Genomic DNA, 13,170 nt, shown 5'->3' on the forward strand with positions numbered 1-13,170 from the left:
TATCACAGAAAATGATGAAGAAGCTCTTGAGGCTCTGATGTGGCATTCAGAACTCTGCCCTACAGTTAAACCAAACTTCCCTTGCCATGGCACTGAGGTGGTGTTCTGCTGGGAGAGATGCAGCTGTACTTCCACCAGACCTCACTATACAAGAAAGCAAAAACTAGATCCTTAGTGTCTAGAGACACTGTGAGATGGAAAAACATAGGATGAACTAAAAATAAATACAGGTTGCTAACAATTTTGAAGAGAGAGAACAGGATAATTGAGTCTGGTTTATACAGTGTGTTATAAGGAACATTGGCAGAATGTTCCACTATCTGGGAATTAAAATTGCAGCCAGTAACCACAGCATTTCTAAGTCTTGCAGCTCCTTCTCACAAGAACACCACTGCATTCTGACAAAGGCTATTCCTCAGACATCTCTCTAAAAAGGCAACCTGTTTGGACAGGGTGAGCATTTTTATCTGCTCTGACAGTGGAGTGAGACTGACGGTTAGATCCATCCCACCTTTCCCACCAATCTGTCAGAATGCCAAATGTCTGTCATTGAAAACCTCTCCTCCTGCTGTCTCTTGCTCTATCCCTTCTGATGGACTTGCAAAGCAAATGCAGAAAATTCTCTGAGCTTAATCTTGTGAGGAAACCACAGAGAGGAAAACAGAGGACACAATACTGTGAAAACAGCTCTGTAGGGCAAGCTGGCTGCAGAATTGTGTGCTCCTTCAGAGGTAAACTGTGGAGCTGAAATGCCACATCATCTGGGGGCTTGGCTTCCAGGCACAGCAACTCTCTGTGGAGCTATGCACACATCTGAGAGAAATTCCTGTGCTAGTGGGATCATTCTTTTGGCTCAAACAGCAGAGCACCATGAAGAAACTGAAATGACACTGATTTAGTGAAACACTCGAGGCAGGAATTCCCCAGAGCTCTCTTACTTTCTGTCCATGTCAGAAGCAGCAGCGTAGTGCAAAGGGGTGCGTCCCCAGTCGTCTGTTTCATTAATATTGGCTCCTGTTGTCACCAGGGTCTCAATGCAGTGGAAATGACAATTTGCAGCTGCATAGTGCAAAGGTGTCCTGGAACATAAGTGGCAATTTGTTACCTCATACTGCAACATGTACTGAGGAGGACAAAGATAATCTTCATTGCTGTGTTCCTACAGATTTCCATCAGTCAATATCAGCACTTTAATTCACGGAAATTTAACAAAATATTGCATTAACAGGAAGTTCTGGTGCTGCTACAAAGCCTGATAGGACACAGAGCATCAATCTGTGTCTTGCAAACAGCCCAGTGCCTGTGGGAGCCTCTGCTGCGGCTCTGCAGACACGCTGCCTCTCCCAGCTGGGAGGCAGAGCACAGCACCGTGTCCATCACAGCATCTTGCTCAGCTGGCATGGCAACACCCATAGCAACGCTTTCCAGGAGGGAAAACCCTCCAGGAAGCACATCCAGTGGCAGCTGTCCTGCCATCATAGCTCAGGTGCTGTCTTGGGCACACCTGCACAAGAATTTAGGCAGTAAGGAAAAAAGAAAAGCTGTGATTTTTTAAAAAGAAAAACTCAAGAGAGTGGGATAGGTATAATGGATTTAATGAAGCCTGCACCTGTGTGGCTGGCACAAAACTGCAGCAGCAAGGGTTCTGCAGAGAAGGCCAAACTACCTGATTTTGCTGCCATTTTTCATAGAACATATGATTTTCAGTCAGAGGTGGCCTTTCTTCCTTGCCTGATAGAGTCTTTCTTTTTTAAAAGAGCTGTGTAATTTACCTACCTTCCACATTTGTCCTTCTTATTAAAATCTGCTCCACTGCTTTGCAAGAGTTTTATACATTCTACATTACTGGAAAGAGAAGTAAAGAAAACAAAAGGTGAATAAAGCAAAAGCTTACACCTCCATTGTCCGCTGTCCCCCAAAAGGAAAAAGTTACTCTAGTTATTTTTGTATTATTTGCTGTGCAAAAACTATAACTTGAAAATCAATCTAACAGAAAGGGAAGCTCTAAAAAGAAATTATTTTCTTTTTTTTTTACTAGAAAACCTCAAACTTCTCTTCTGAAGAAGAAAAGAATTAATTTTCCAAAGAGAGCACAGTAAATGTGATCAGCATGTTTGGAAATTTTCAATGGCAGCTGTACTGCAGTGCACCCATTCTGACCTGGTATTTTATAAGGGAGCTTTAAAATAAAGTTGTTGCTAGCTTATGAAATGCCAGTCTAATAATGAAGAGGTGACATTTAACGAAATCCACCCCCACTCAGCAGAGCATTCAACAGTAAGCACTTTGCTCAAATCCTGTTTATTTAATGAAATTTAATCACAAGAATCACTTGTAGGTATATTCTGATATGATTTGTTGACTATTGATGGATTTAAGCCCATCTCCAAGTGCTTTGTTAGCAAAGGGGTGTGGCTGTTATAGTGATTGTCACATCAACACTGCATTTATAAAAGTGGAGGAGAATTTACCACAGCCTGGCTGTTTCTTCGTCTTGTTTAAAGCCAGGTAATTTTTAATAGAAAACAAACCAGCTGCATTCTGAGATCTTTTGTAATTGAAACAAATAAATGTAGGACTCCAAGCTGGAAAATGACAAAGTGGTGCAGCACTTTCCAAGACTGCTTGTCTTTCACAGGGGCATCACTTGTGCTCACAATCAGACAAGCAGACCTTTGAAATTCTTTCCCTAGCACCCACACAACTCCCATTAATGTAATGGCAGTAAGAGGCCTGTGTCAGGAAATACACTAATGGCTTTTGTAGATCTCCAGCTACAGGAAAAAAAAAGGAACTGGGTGCAATAATGCAATATTTTGGTGTAGGTCGATCCCAACTCTAAATTGCTGTTGCATAAAATAACTATGGAACACTCACCACAATGCACTAAAAATAAAAACACTTGCTGGTGATGACAATCATAATAAACCACTGGGAAAATATGGTTTATTTTCATTAGTCACTTTTGCTTCTTATTGAAGCCTCTCCTTCTCTTTATGACTTCCAGGATGTTTTTAGTATCCTTCTGGGGTGCAGCCTTATCAAAGAGGTAGCATCTGAACTATATTAAAATAATCTCCATCCAAGTAACTGTCATACCTCTTACACTAAAGTGAAAGAAGTATCAAGATGAATAATACCAAAACAATAATGAAATCAGTATCTGGATCAATTTTATCAGGGTTTAGGGTTTTTTCCCCTCAGGAACAAAAACTTTGCGATATAGATTTCGGTCCACTGAGAAGAAAAAGCAATTTCCAGAATGACTGCCAAGTATTTGCTGTGGATGAGCATTTCTGCTTGTTATAACCACAGAGAATCCAAGGGCTGTAGCCAAGGCTCCATTTCAGCAGTCTTCTGAGCCATAAAGTACTCAAACAGAAAAGTAAAAACTCAATGCTTGCCAAACTTTGTGTCCTTTTGCTAGATTAACCTCTCAACACTTCACTGACTGGATTATCTGGAAATATTTAAAATAACTGAATGCTACATTTACATCTTAAATTGAAGTATTTCAATTTCCAATTCAATTTCACTTTTCTGCCCTCCCACCACTTTTCAGGAACGCATCACCCCAAGAGAGGGGCAGCCTTCTCACTTTCTAATTTGAAGGCTGTGGGTTTGGTTTTGGTTATTTTTTTGTTGTTGCTTTGGTGCGTTGGTTTTTCTTTTACAAACTTATGGCACCTGAAAAATGGGAGAGAGTGAGACGAACTACATTTGGACTCCCAGACTGCAACCTGATGGGCACTGCTGCACAGCTGCATTTTTGGACAAGGACATGGTCCAGAGATGGAGGCCAGGAGTAACTCCCCTGCCAGTAGCATGCCAGGAGCTCCAGCTCCTGCTCCTCACTGGGTGTTCCCTAGGGAATGATGCTTTTCTGGAGATTGTTGTGGCCCTCAGGGAGGCCTGAAAGCTGAAACAGCCTTCTCAGGGGCATGAAAAGGAAGAGTTTTCCCTTCTGCCTGAAATGCATGCTTCAAATCAACCCAGCTCACCCTACACAAGGGCAGGGGCAAAAGAGAGCCTAAAATGACCCAAATTATGGCATCAGACAGCCTTGCACACCAATGAATTCCTCTGTGGATAGCACAGCCAAGCTGGCTGGCCCCAAATGTGCCCCAAGAAGCCCTGGAGCAGCCCCGGCGCAGTACTCACCCTCCGGCAGCGGCCGCGTGCAGGCACGTTCTCCCGAAGCTGTCGGGGGTGTCTATGTCAAAGCCTGCAGACAGCACGTGCTCATTACTAAACAAGGACACTATGCTATACTTTTGTCCTAGTTAAACCACAGGAAACATCGCAGAGACAGAAAAATCAGTTAGTTGGGAAGAAAGCAGAAGGCAAGGCACAGTCAGAGAGGCTGGCACGGGGACGGCGAGCGGCTGCTGGCGCCAGCAGCGCTATAAAAGGAGCTGTGACAGGAGCCTATTTCCACATCCAGCTCCTCCACACCCCTGTCTGCAGCCTGGGATGGGTGTTTGGGAGGCTGAGACAGCAGGACAGGAAGACAGAGAACATGGAGACACGAGGAAGAACCACAGAGTCAGCCTAAACATGAACTGGAACTGTTTTCATGGCACGTGGTTGTCAGATTGGGAAGAGCCTTCCAGCAGCACGGGGGGATATGCATCAAGATGCACGAGGCCAAAGGCTGCACCCTGACAGTGCTAACTCTGCTCACCCAGAGGGTTTTCTCTTCCTATCTAGTGGTCACAGCCAGAGCACACCAAGTCTCAGTATAATGGGGTATGCAATTATCATTTTTCACATTTCTTTTATACCCTACAGGACTCAAGTTAAGAGGGAAAAGTAGTTGTAGGACATTTTACATGATAAGTAATGAAGGAGTTTTCTAGAAAACTCATATGATCTAGGTGAGGATTTTTTAACTCATAGGAACTCTTGCCTGGGAAAAGCAGAATTTGGGATTTGGCCACTGATTACTGAGTCTTTTGAAATGGTTGCATAAGGAAGCTCTGGCTCCTTTGCTTTGGACTCTGGTGAGGATCCCAAGCCTGTTCTCTTGACACTACACTTCCACTCATTTTCCCTGTCATGCCCCCAGAGCTTTGGCCAGCCTAAGTACTTAACTATAGATTCAGAAACACTCTTTAGCTGCATGCAAAATAGATCATCATCATCATCAGTGAGATGTAAATCCCTGTGCCAGTGCAGACCCCAGGGAGATAACTTCAGAATTACTCCTTTGGTGGGCAAGGGGGAGAATCCCCAAAACAAAACAGGATCTCACATTCCTACAGTTTGGAAAGGGGTTCTAAATTCCCTCCCTCCCCAGAGTCTAAACTCTCTGAACCTGCTGGGAGAAAAGAGCTTTGGGCACAAACAACACAGGAATTCCGAGCATGGCTTTGGGAAAGCCTTGCATGCTCTGGTGCACTGCCCCACGCAGCCCAACACAGCAGCACTCTCATTAGAATAACTCACAACAAAGCATGGAAAGGGGCTGCAAGCAGCAGAGACAAACACTGCTGGAGTTCCAGGGACACTGGGGGATTTACTCACCCGATGACAACAATTTCCTGCAGCAGTCTGAGTGGGCATTCAGTGCTGCTAAGTGTAAAGGGAACATGTTGTGGATCCCACACCTGAAAGGGACAACAGCCTCGTGAGAAAATGCAGGTTACATGCACACACACAGCACATCAAAAGCTCCTTCCAGAAAAGCAACATTTTCTCAGGCTTTTCTAGGAAGATTCTTGGTGGCTGCCATTATTTTTATCTGTATTTCCTTAACAGCCTTCTTGAGAGTTAAAAATATTCTGATGCAGCAAAGTCTTGGCATTTTGCTTTGAACAGAATGTGGCAGGATGGTTTGCAAAAATTCCAGGCAAAGCCAAGGTAGGGGAGGAAGTAAGAGAGCAGATACTGCTTGGAGTCAATTGCCCAGTGAGCCACAAATTTCTGCACCAGCTACACATACAGCAACTGCCATTTTGAGGGAAATGTAAATGCCAAAATCTTCTCTATATTATTTCTGAATCTCTTTTTTTCTTTTTTTTCCTTTTTTTTCTTGTAGATGACTCTTCACACTTTCCTTTAGGCTCCCATATCAGTTTTCTTCCACAGCCTAAGAACTAATAATCTAATTTTCCTATTTGCTCCAGCTACTTTCCTCACCTCCCCTTTCACTTTTTCCTCCCTCTTTTCAATCACACAATAAACTTTCAGAGCAGACATGATGGGTAAGAAAAGAAAGGACGCCTTTAGATTGAGCCTGTTTATCATCAGTCTAATTCCATATCAGGCAAACATGGAGTTTTTAAACAAGCTGAGCACTCAGCAACTTCAATTAATATCAGGAAATCATGCCAACTCAGTCCCTAGGCATACCACTGCTCACTGTCTTAGAATACTTTTGGGTCTGGACATCTTGGTGTCTTTCATTCAGCATTGTTTTGTGCAAAGCATCTTGTTATTCTAGATATATTATCCTGCTGGCAGTTCTCCAAGTGCACATAAACATGGAGCCTCTGAAAACAACTAGCTTGACAAGATTATCATCTACTGTCTGCTCTAGCAGATTTTTTTTTTTTTAATTACAAACTCCAGAACAATAGCAGATGGATTCCTATCAGTCCTTCACTTCTGCAAGACAATTGGTGGATGGGAGAATACGATCATCTCATGGGAGAGGATTTCACATACAGACCCAAAGACAAAGGATCTTGTCTTTCTAGACACCATAAATCAGAATTGCTTAGGAAGCTTAAGACATTAATGAATGTGGATGTTTATAAATATATTGTGCTCTCTCCAAGATTTTATGCATAAATGTTTTATGGTTTTAACTAATTTGGGTTTGTTTTTGAAAATTTATTATTTCCTGAATCCACAGGCCCATTCTTTCTCTGTCTTCACATGTCCTCCTTGCTGCTTCACTACACTGACTTGTGCTCCTGTACAGATTTGAATTTTACTATTAGCAGCACCTATATTTTAGAATAAATCTATTAAGAGATGATCTGACAGCCTGTTCTTTGAAGAAAACATTGCAAGCTGCACTGAGCTGCTGCATCTGTACAAACAGGTTGCATTTTCTAGCCACGAATTCACTTATTTAAGGGAACATTGGACATTCCATATTGCTGTTTCACCTTACACCCATTTCCCTCTGCCTCCTCCTCCCTCTAGTTATCTTACACAATATTATTAATCTTTTTGGTCAAGATTTCCACCCAGCAGATGTTTTTGGCTGGTCTCCACTGAAATCCCCTATCTGCACATTTGCTACCCAGTGTGCCATTTCTGCAGTGCTGTTCACACTGGTTTCTCCCATCATTTGCACACTTTCCCTTGCAGTGCATTGCCTCAAAGCCTGGCCGAGCTGTCTGCACTTATTGTGAACAGTGCTGCAGAATTTTCTTTCCTAAAACTATTTGGGGAGCTCACCCAGAGTTATTTACATGCAGCACATATTGAAAGCACATTTAGCACAGGCAGTAGCATCATTTCCATCTGCCTGCTATCTCTGAGCCAACTTCTTATTTCACTTATTTCTGCTGCTGGAAAAAGTATTTTATTTGATCAATGTTCCAGTTACCCAACTGTGAAATAGAAATTTCTAACTGGATAACCCTGATTCCAAGAGTGGAGTGGGCTATCCCAGTGCATCTCATTTTCTCCTAAAACCTCAAGATAATAGACAGTGACTGACTGTACTGGAGAAAGAGAGAGGAAAAACCTACATGTCTGTTAAGATACCAAGATCTTCATGCTGGCTGTATTAATAAAACCCAGTGACACTAGCTGAAACCTAATGTGGAATTGCATTATCCATGCCAATTAAAGATCTGTTCCACCTTTTGAGTTTGTAGGGTGACAGTTGTACTTAGCAAAGAAGAATGGGCAAATGTGTCACTTGCATGAACACCACCAAGCAAATAAACAAAATATTGAGAGCTGCAATTCTCTCCCAAATTCAAACCAGACATTTGCATTTGAAAGCAGGGTTTCCTAACTAGGTAAGTCGAGAGAAGTCCCTGATTTCTATGGCAGGTTCTATGTAAAAGAGAAATTATATTTTAGAGACATGTGGAGGTAATTTCCAAAACCTTACATTCATGAAATCAGATGCTGCTCTGAAACACCTGGTACAGATATCTCTCATGGCACTGCATTACCCTGATCTCATACCCCTGTGTTTATACTCCTTTTAACAGACCCTAGGAACTTGAGCATAACTAAACAATACTCAAAAATCCTCTCTGTGTATATATATATACACACACACACATCCCTACTTCATGTACATTACCACCACTGTCCCACATCAGTGCTTCAGGAAGAAGCAGTGCTTGTACAACTTGTAATCACACAAGTGGGCACAACAGGAACTGAGCAGAGTTTGCTTCCCTGCACACTTCCCAATCGTTCATATTCTAGTCTCATGTCACCCACTGAAGTACAGTGCAATTATGCTTGTCAGTTTTAACCTCCCTACTTCAGAAGCAGTTGTGTTTCCAGGCACTGGACACGACACTTGATCCTTGCAAACAGCTCCTCTTGAGGCACCTACTTGGCAGTATCGGCTCCGCTGGTTATGAGGGTGTTGATCAAAAGCTCGTGTCCGTATCTTGCAGCCACGTGCAGAGGGGTGTTACCATCCTTATCTACACAGTCAATTTCCCCTCCTGCAGAAGAGATTTTCATACAGATTAACACTGAAAAATTCACCATGAATAAGGGACCACAAGTGCTGTTTGTCTCAGCACCATGAGCAGCCCCGAGCTGCTCTCTTAGCCACTGAGAGGAGGCACTGAATTTCCCAGAGGCACTGAATTTCCCAGAGCAAGGACCAGCACACAGCAAGTTCTCAGCTGTCAGCCATGGTCTGGCAGCAGCACCTGCACCTCCCTCCCCACCTGCAGTGGTGGGAATGGGATGATGTACAGGGGTCAAAAGTATGTGATTTCGATTTGTTGCCTAGCTAAAGGTACAAATGGGTATCCTGAAATAAACTACAAAATAATCTGCTGAAACTGCACCCTCATTTGTAAAGGCATTGCCACTCAGTCTTATCTGTACAACAATGTAAATTAGAGTTCACTCCAGAGGCCATCAGGAACACACTGCAAACAAACGTGCTGCATGCTTTTTGTGTGTCTTACCAAAGCACAACCAAACAGTGCTTATGCAGAACTTTTCCTTTTGCAATTTAAACCTGGCATCTTACATTTTATTCACATAAGCAGGAAAAATGGATTCTTTCTTTAGATATATTACAGACAAGTCCCTGTTTTCTTTTTGGACCAAGAACTGTAACTTTTTCAGTCTCTCCTTGTCAGTCAGGTTTACTGCACTCCAACTATTCTCTCTTTCCCCCAGTCCTCTCCAGCTGGCCTGCATCCTTGTGGAAGCAAAAGCCAAAACCAGTACTACAGCTAACTCTCCCAATGCTGAGCTAAGCAAACAGGATTACTTCATGCCTGCTGGCCACACTCCTATCTGTGCACTCCTGGACATTGCACAGCACCATGGACATCCATTACCCATTTCTTTAAGCACCACAGCACTGCTGACTTGTGGTCAACAACCTTCTGATCCTCTACAAGCCCCAGATCCCTTCTGGAGGGACTGCCACCCACCTGGCTGTTGCCATTCTGAACTTGTCCAGCTGATACTCCTGCCTCTGTGGGTGATTTTTCTTTTGCCCCACTTGCATTATAACCTCTGTCTCCAGTTCTACAGATAATTTTTCATTCTGACTCCATCTTCTGCCAAACTAAGTCTCTCCCAACTACAATTTTCTTCTCCAAATGTTAAAAGCACATTTCTTTTCCATTATCCAAACATTTAATGAAAATACTGGATAGTTCCAGACCCAGAAGGGAAACTGAAAACTCCCTTACTACACCTTCCATTTCAACAACAATTAATTTATTACTAATCTCTGAGTGTAGTTTAACAACCAGTTATGCACTAGTGCTGCAGTATTTTAATACTCTGCTGGTTTGCTGTGAGAATGCTTCCTGAAAGCATGTCAGAAGTCTTGCTAACATCAGGATATGGTAATATTTACTGCATGTCCACTATTCACAGGTGGTAACAAGGCTTAATTGCAACAGGAAGAGCTCTAGTAAAGCACTAGACCACATGCCCTGAGAAGCTGTGGATTCCCCATTCCTGGAAGTGTTCAATGACAGGCTGGATGAGGCTCTGAGAAACCTGATCTAGTACAAGGCATGCCCTCCCCATGGCAGACAGGCTACACCTAGATGATATTTAAGGTTCCTTCCAAACTTTCTAATTTCTAATCTTTTAATGGTGAATGAAAGTCAGTGAAATGCTTGAACAGGGTCCCTGGGGTAGAGCATCCACCAGTGGAGGTCCACAAATAGAAACTGGACATGAAAAAGTCAGAGAACTGTGCTGTGTTTATAAAGCCTATTAAACTGCTGTAGAAGAGAACTGTGATGTTCCAGCTTATTTTACTCTTGAGAAATCTACACAAGATATTGTCCACTTTGGCTGACCTATGTAACATTCCCCAGCATTTCTTTTTCCTCATTTTTAAAGAAAGGTATCACACTTGCAGCTTTCCAATTTTAAGGTAACCCATTCTTCCTTTACAAGCTGCTAGAGACAGCAACCAGAAATTGAGACACACTTAGCCAACTCATTAAGTACTGCAGAATGAAACTCTATTGCTTTAAATAATTCACATTTCTCTCTTCTCCAAGATCCCATGGCAATGAGGTATAAAGTCACTTGCAATGAGATCTGTGTACAACACTAAAATTAGAGGGGCAGAAAACCAAGAAAGAAAGAAAGAAAGAAGTGAAACCCAAGTTAGTGGAAGAAGAGTAGAGAAGAATGAAGGGCAGATGAAGAACTGCCAGTCCTTTCACACACAAATCCAACAGCGAGCAAACAATGGCTCTAAGTCTGAGCCTATTAGACCAAACAACTAAAAATTGCAGTAAAGCACAGTTTCTTGCATTTTCCCCCTACCTCCTTTTACTATTACTTTTTTTTTTAATCCCAGGAGAGAGATAACAATTTGCATGATGACCTGAAAGAATCATGATCTACTGGAGACCTCCATTTAAAAACACAATCTTGTTTAAATGCGTCATTACATTTAAAGCACAATTGTTCAACTACTTCCAACATTTCACACTTCAATTCCAAGTTGGGATTTTTGGGGGGAAAAAACCAACAAAACAGCCAATGAACAAAGCCCAGACCATCCTGTGTCAGATAGTGGCCCAAACTGGGAAGCTTAATAAAGAATCAGTAATAGCAACCTCTGTCATTCAGAAACAGGCCTCTGCCAGATCTCTAACAAGAACAATTGCTATATTCTATAGTACTCTTGGACAAAAAAAGATGCCTGAAAAATGACTGATAATCAGGAATCCTGGCTGTGCCAGAGCAAACAAGGTAGCACTGCTCCTCCCTGCTGAGTACATATTCAACACTTCATGGAGACAGTGAGTGGCAAGGGATGAGAAAAGCACAGCTGCTGAGTGCAGAGCAGAAGAAATGGTTTGAGCTCTAAGAACAGCAGGGCTCCCAAAGGAGGACAACTAGAAAATTGTGCATCCTTCTCAGCAGAAAAGAGACCTGAATACACCTCTGAACTCTTGCTTTCAGGTTAAGAATCTCAGTAGATCATCTGGACCACTGACAGCTGGAAGATTATGGAATTTTGTCAACAACCAAAATCTCGGGTTGCGATGACATGATGGAATGAGAGCTGTCAGTTCAGCTCAAAGGCAGAAGTTCATGGAGCTGCCCTCTGGGCCAGACCAAATGAAAACTGCATCAGTGGACATGCCTGATGTCTTGGAGAGCCACTCCAGGGGCTGACAGGAACTCACCGTTCTGGATGAGGGTCTGTGAGCGTGTGAACCTCCCATGGACAGCTGTCATGTGCAGGGGGCTCTTCCCGTCCTTACTCTGCCAGGAATGAAAAAAAGCACTGCTTTAGCACGTGAAGGCTCATGAAAGCAAAGATACAGTGAGTACACAGCAATGTTTTGGGTTTTACAGAAAGAAACTGAGACCAGGAAAGCTGAACAATGAGAAAATAGATGGGAGCGGTACCAGCCTCCACTCACATCACCTATGTTTATTGGCATGGTTTATTGGCACGGTTTATTGGCACCTTCATTGGCAAGCACAATCCCTAACTTCTTCTTAATAATTTTGAGTTTAAACAGTGCACTGGCTATTCACTGATCTTAAGGGGTGTTAAATGCTGGAAGTTAAATGCCAGCTTCATAGATGGGAAACTGAAATTCAAAAAATTCTAACAAAAGTAGTCAAAATCTTGTATGAACTCAGAAGACCTCAAGTTTTCTAATACTTATACCAGTACCCTCTGTTGGATAACAGCAAGTTCCTTTCAGCTTCATTAAGATGTGTAAGTTGTGCCTTCAAGAATATTCAGATATCCTAAGCAGAATCAGAGTTTGTAAGCTGGAGCTCTAAAGCAGGTAACAAGCAACCCTGGAAAGGGAACTTTTTGGAGTCAGGTTTAATTAAATTTATATTATACAGGGAAGAAAAACACTAAAAAGGAATAGTTCTTTGACTTAGCAGCATTCCCTGAGATAACATTTTGACAGAGCTCTTGGGACTATATTTTAGTACTTTTTTGTGCCTTCATGAAAGTGATTGCCCTAGAGTTTAGAGTTCTCATTGTTATCAAGGCACTGCAAGCTCCCCTGCTGGGATGTAATATCACCCAAACAGTTTCATGATCAACATTCTCAGCATCATTCCAATTCCATCAAGGATTTAGAGCCATGCTGTAGCTGTTGTTACAATTTCCTCCTGAGATATGCAAAATAGGCTAAAGTAAAACTGTAAAGCTGGTATTTAAGTTTTTACCTGAATATTAACATCTGCCCCATTATTCACTAGTAGTTCAAGACACAGTGCTCCATGAGTGGAGGCAGCAGCAAAATGCAAGGGGGTGAATCCATTGTTATTAGGCTGATTTACATTAGCACCATAGTCAATCAGCTCATTAACAACAGAGTCCTGACCGTTGTAACAGGCAATGTGAAGTGCAGTATTTCCATAGATGTTCATCTCATCAATCTAAAATGAGACAAGGAGACATAGTTAAAATTACAGAGATCAGCTTAGCATTTATGTAATGCATCACACGCTGCAAATGGAAATAGCTGGAGGCCT

General features: G+C 42.4%; 1 protein-coding gene across 2 annotated transcripts in view; it reads right to left on the reverse strand.

Moving 5' to 3' along the window:
• The window catches only part of ANKRD44 (ankyrin repeat domain 44), a 115,666-nt gene that overhangs the window by 33,312 nt on the left and 69,184 nt on the right, over positions 1-13,170 (reverse strand). For both annotated transcript variants that reach the window (XM_058809190.1, XM_058809191.1), the window contains 7 exons: positions 12,862-13,074; positions 11,847-11,925; positions 8,540-8,654; positions 5,527-5,609; positions 4,162-4,225; positions 1,777-1,845; positions 939-1,079 (listed from right to left, as the gene is read on the reverse strand). In XM_058809190.1, the coding sequence (XP_058665173.1) occupies positions 939-1,079; positions 1,777-1,845; positions 4,162-4,225; positions 5,527-5,609; positions 8,540-8,654; positions 11,847-11,925; positions 12,862-13,074 (764 nt within the window). The remainder of the gene's footprint in view (positions 1-938; positions 1,080-1,776; positions 1,846-4,161; positions 4,226-5,526; positions 5,610-8,539; positions 8,655-11,846; positions 11,926-12,861; positions 13,075-13,170) is intronic.

This window comes from Ammospiza caudacuta, chromosome 8, assembly GCF_027887145.1.
Source record: "Ammospiza caudacuta isolate bAmmCau1 chromosome 8, bAmmCau1.pri, whole genome shotgun sequence".
In the NCBI taxonomy this organism is placed as follows: Eukaryota; Metazoa; Chordata; class Aves; order Passeriformes; family Passerellidae; genus Ammospiza; species Ammospiza caudacuta.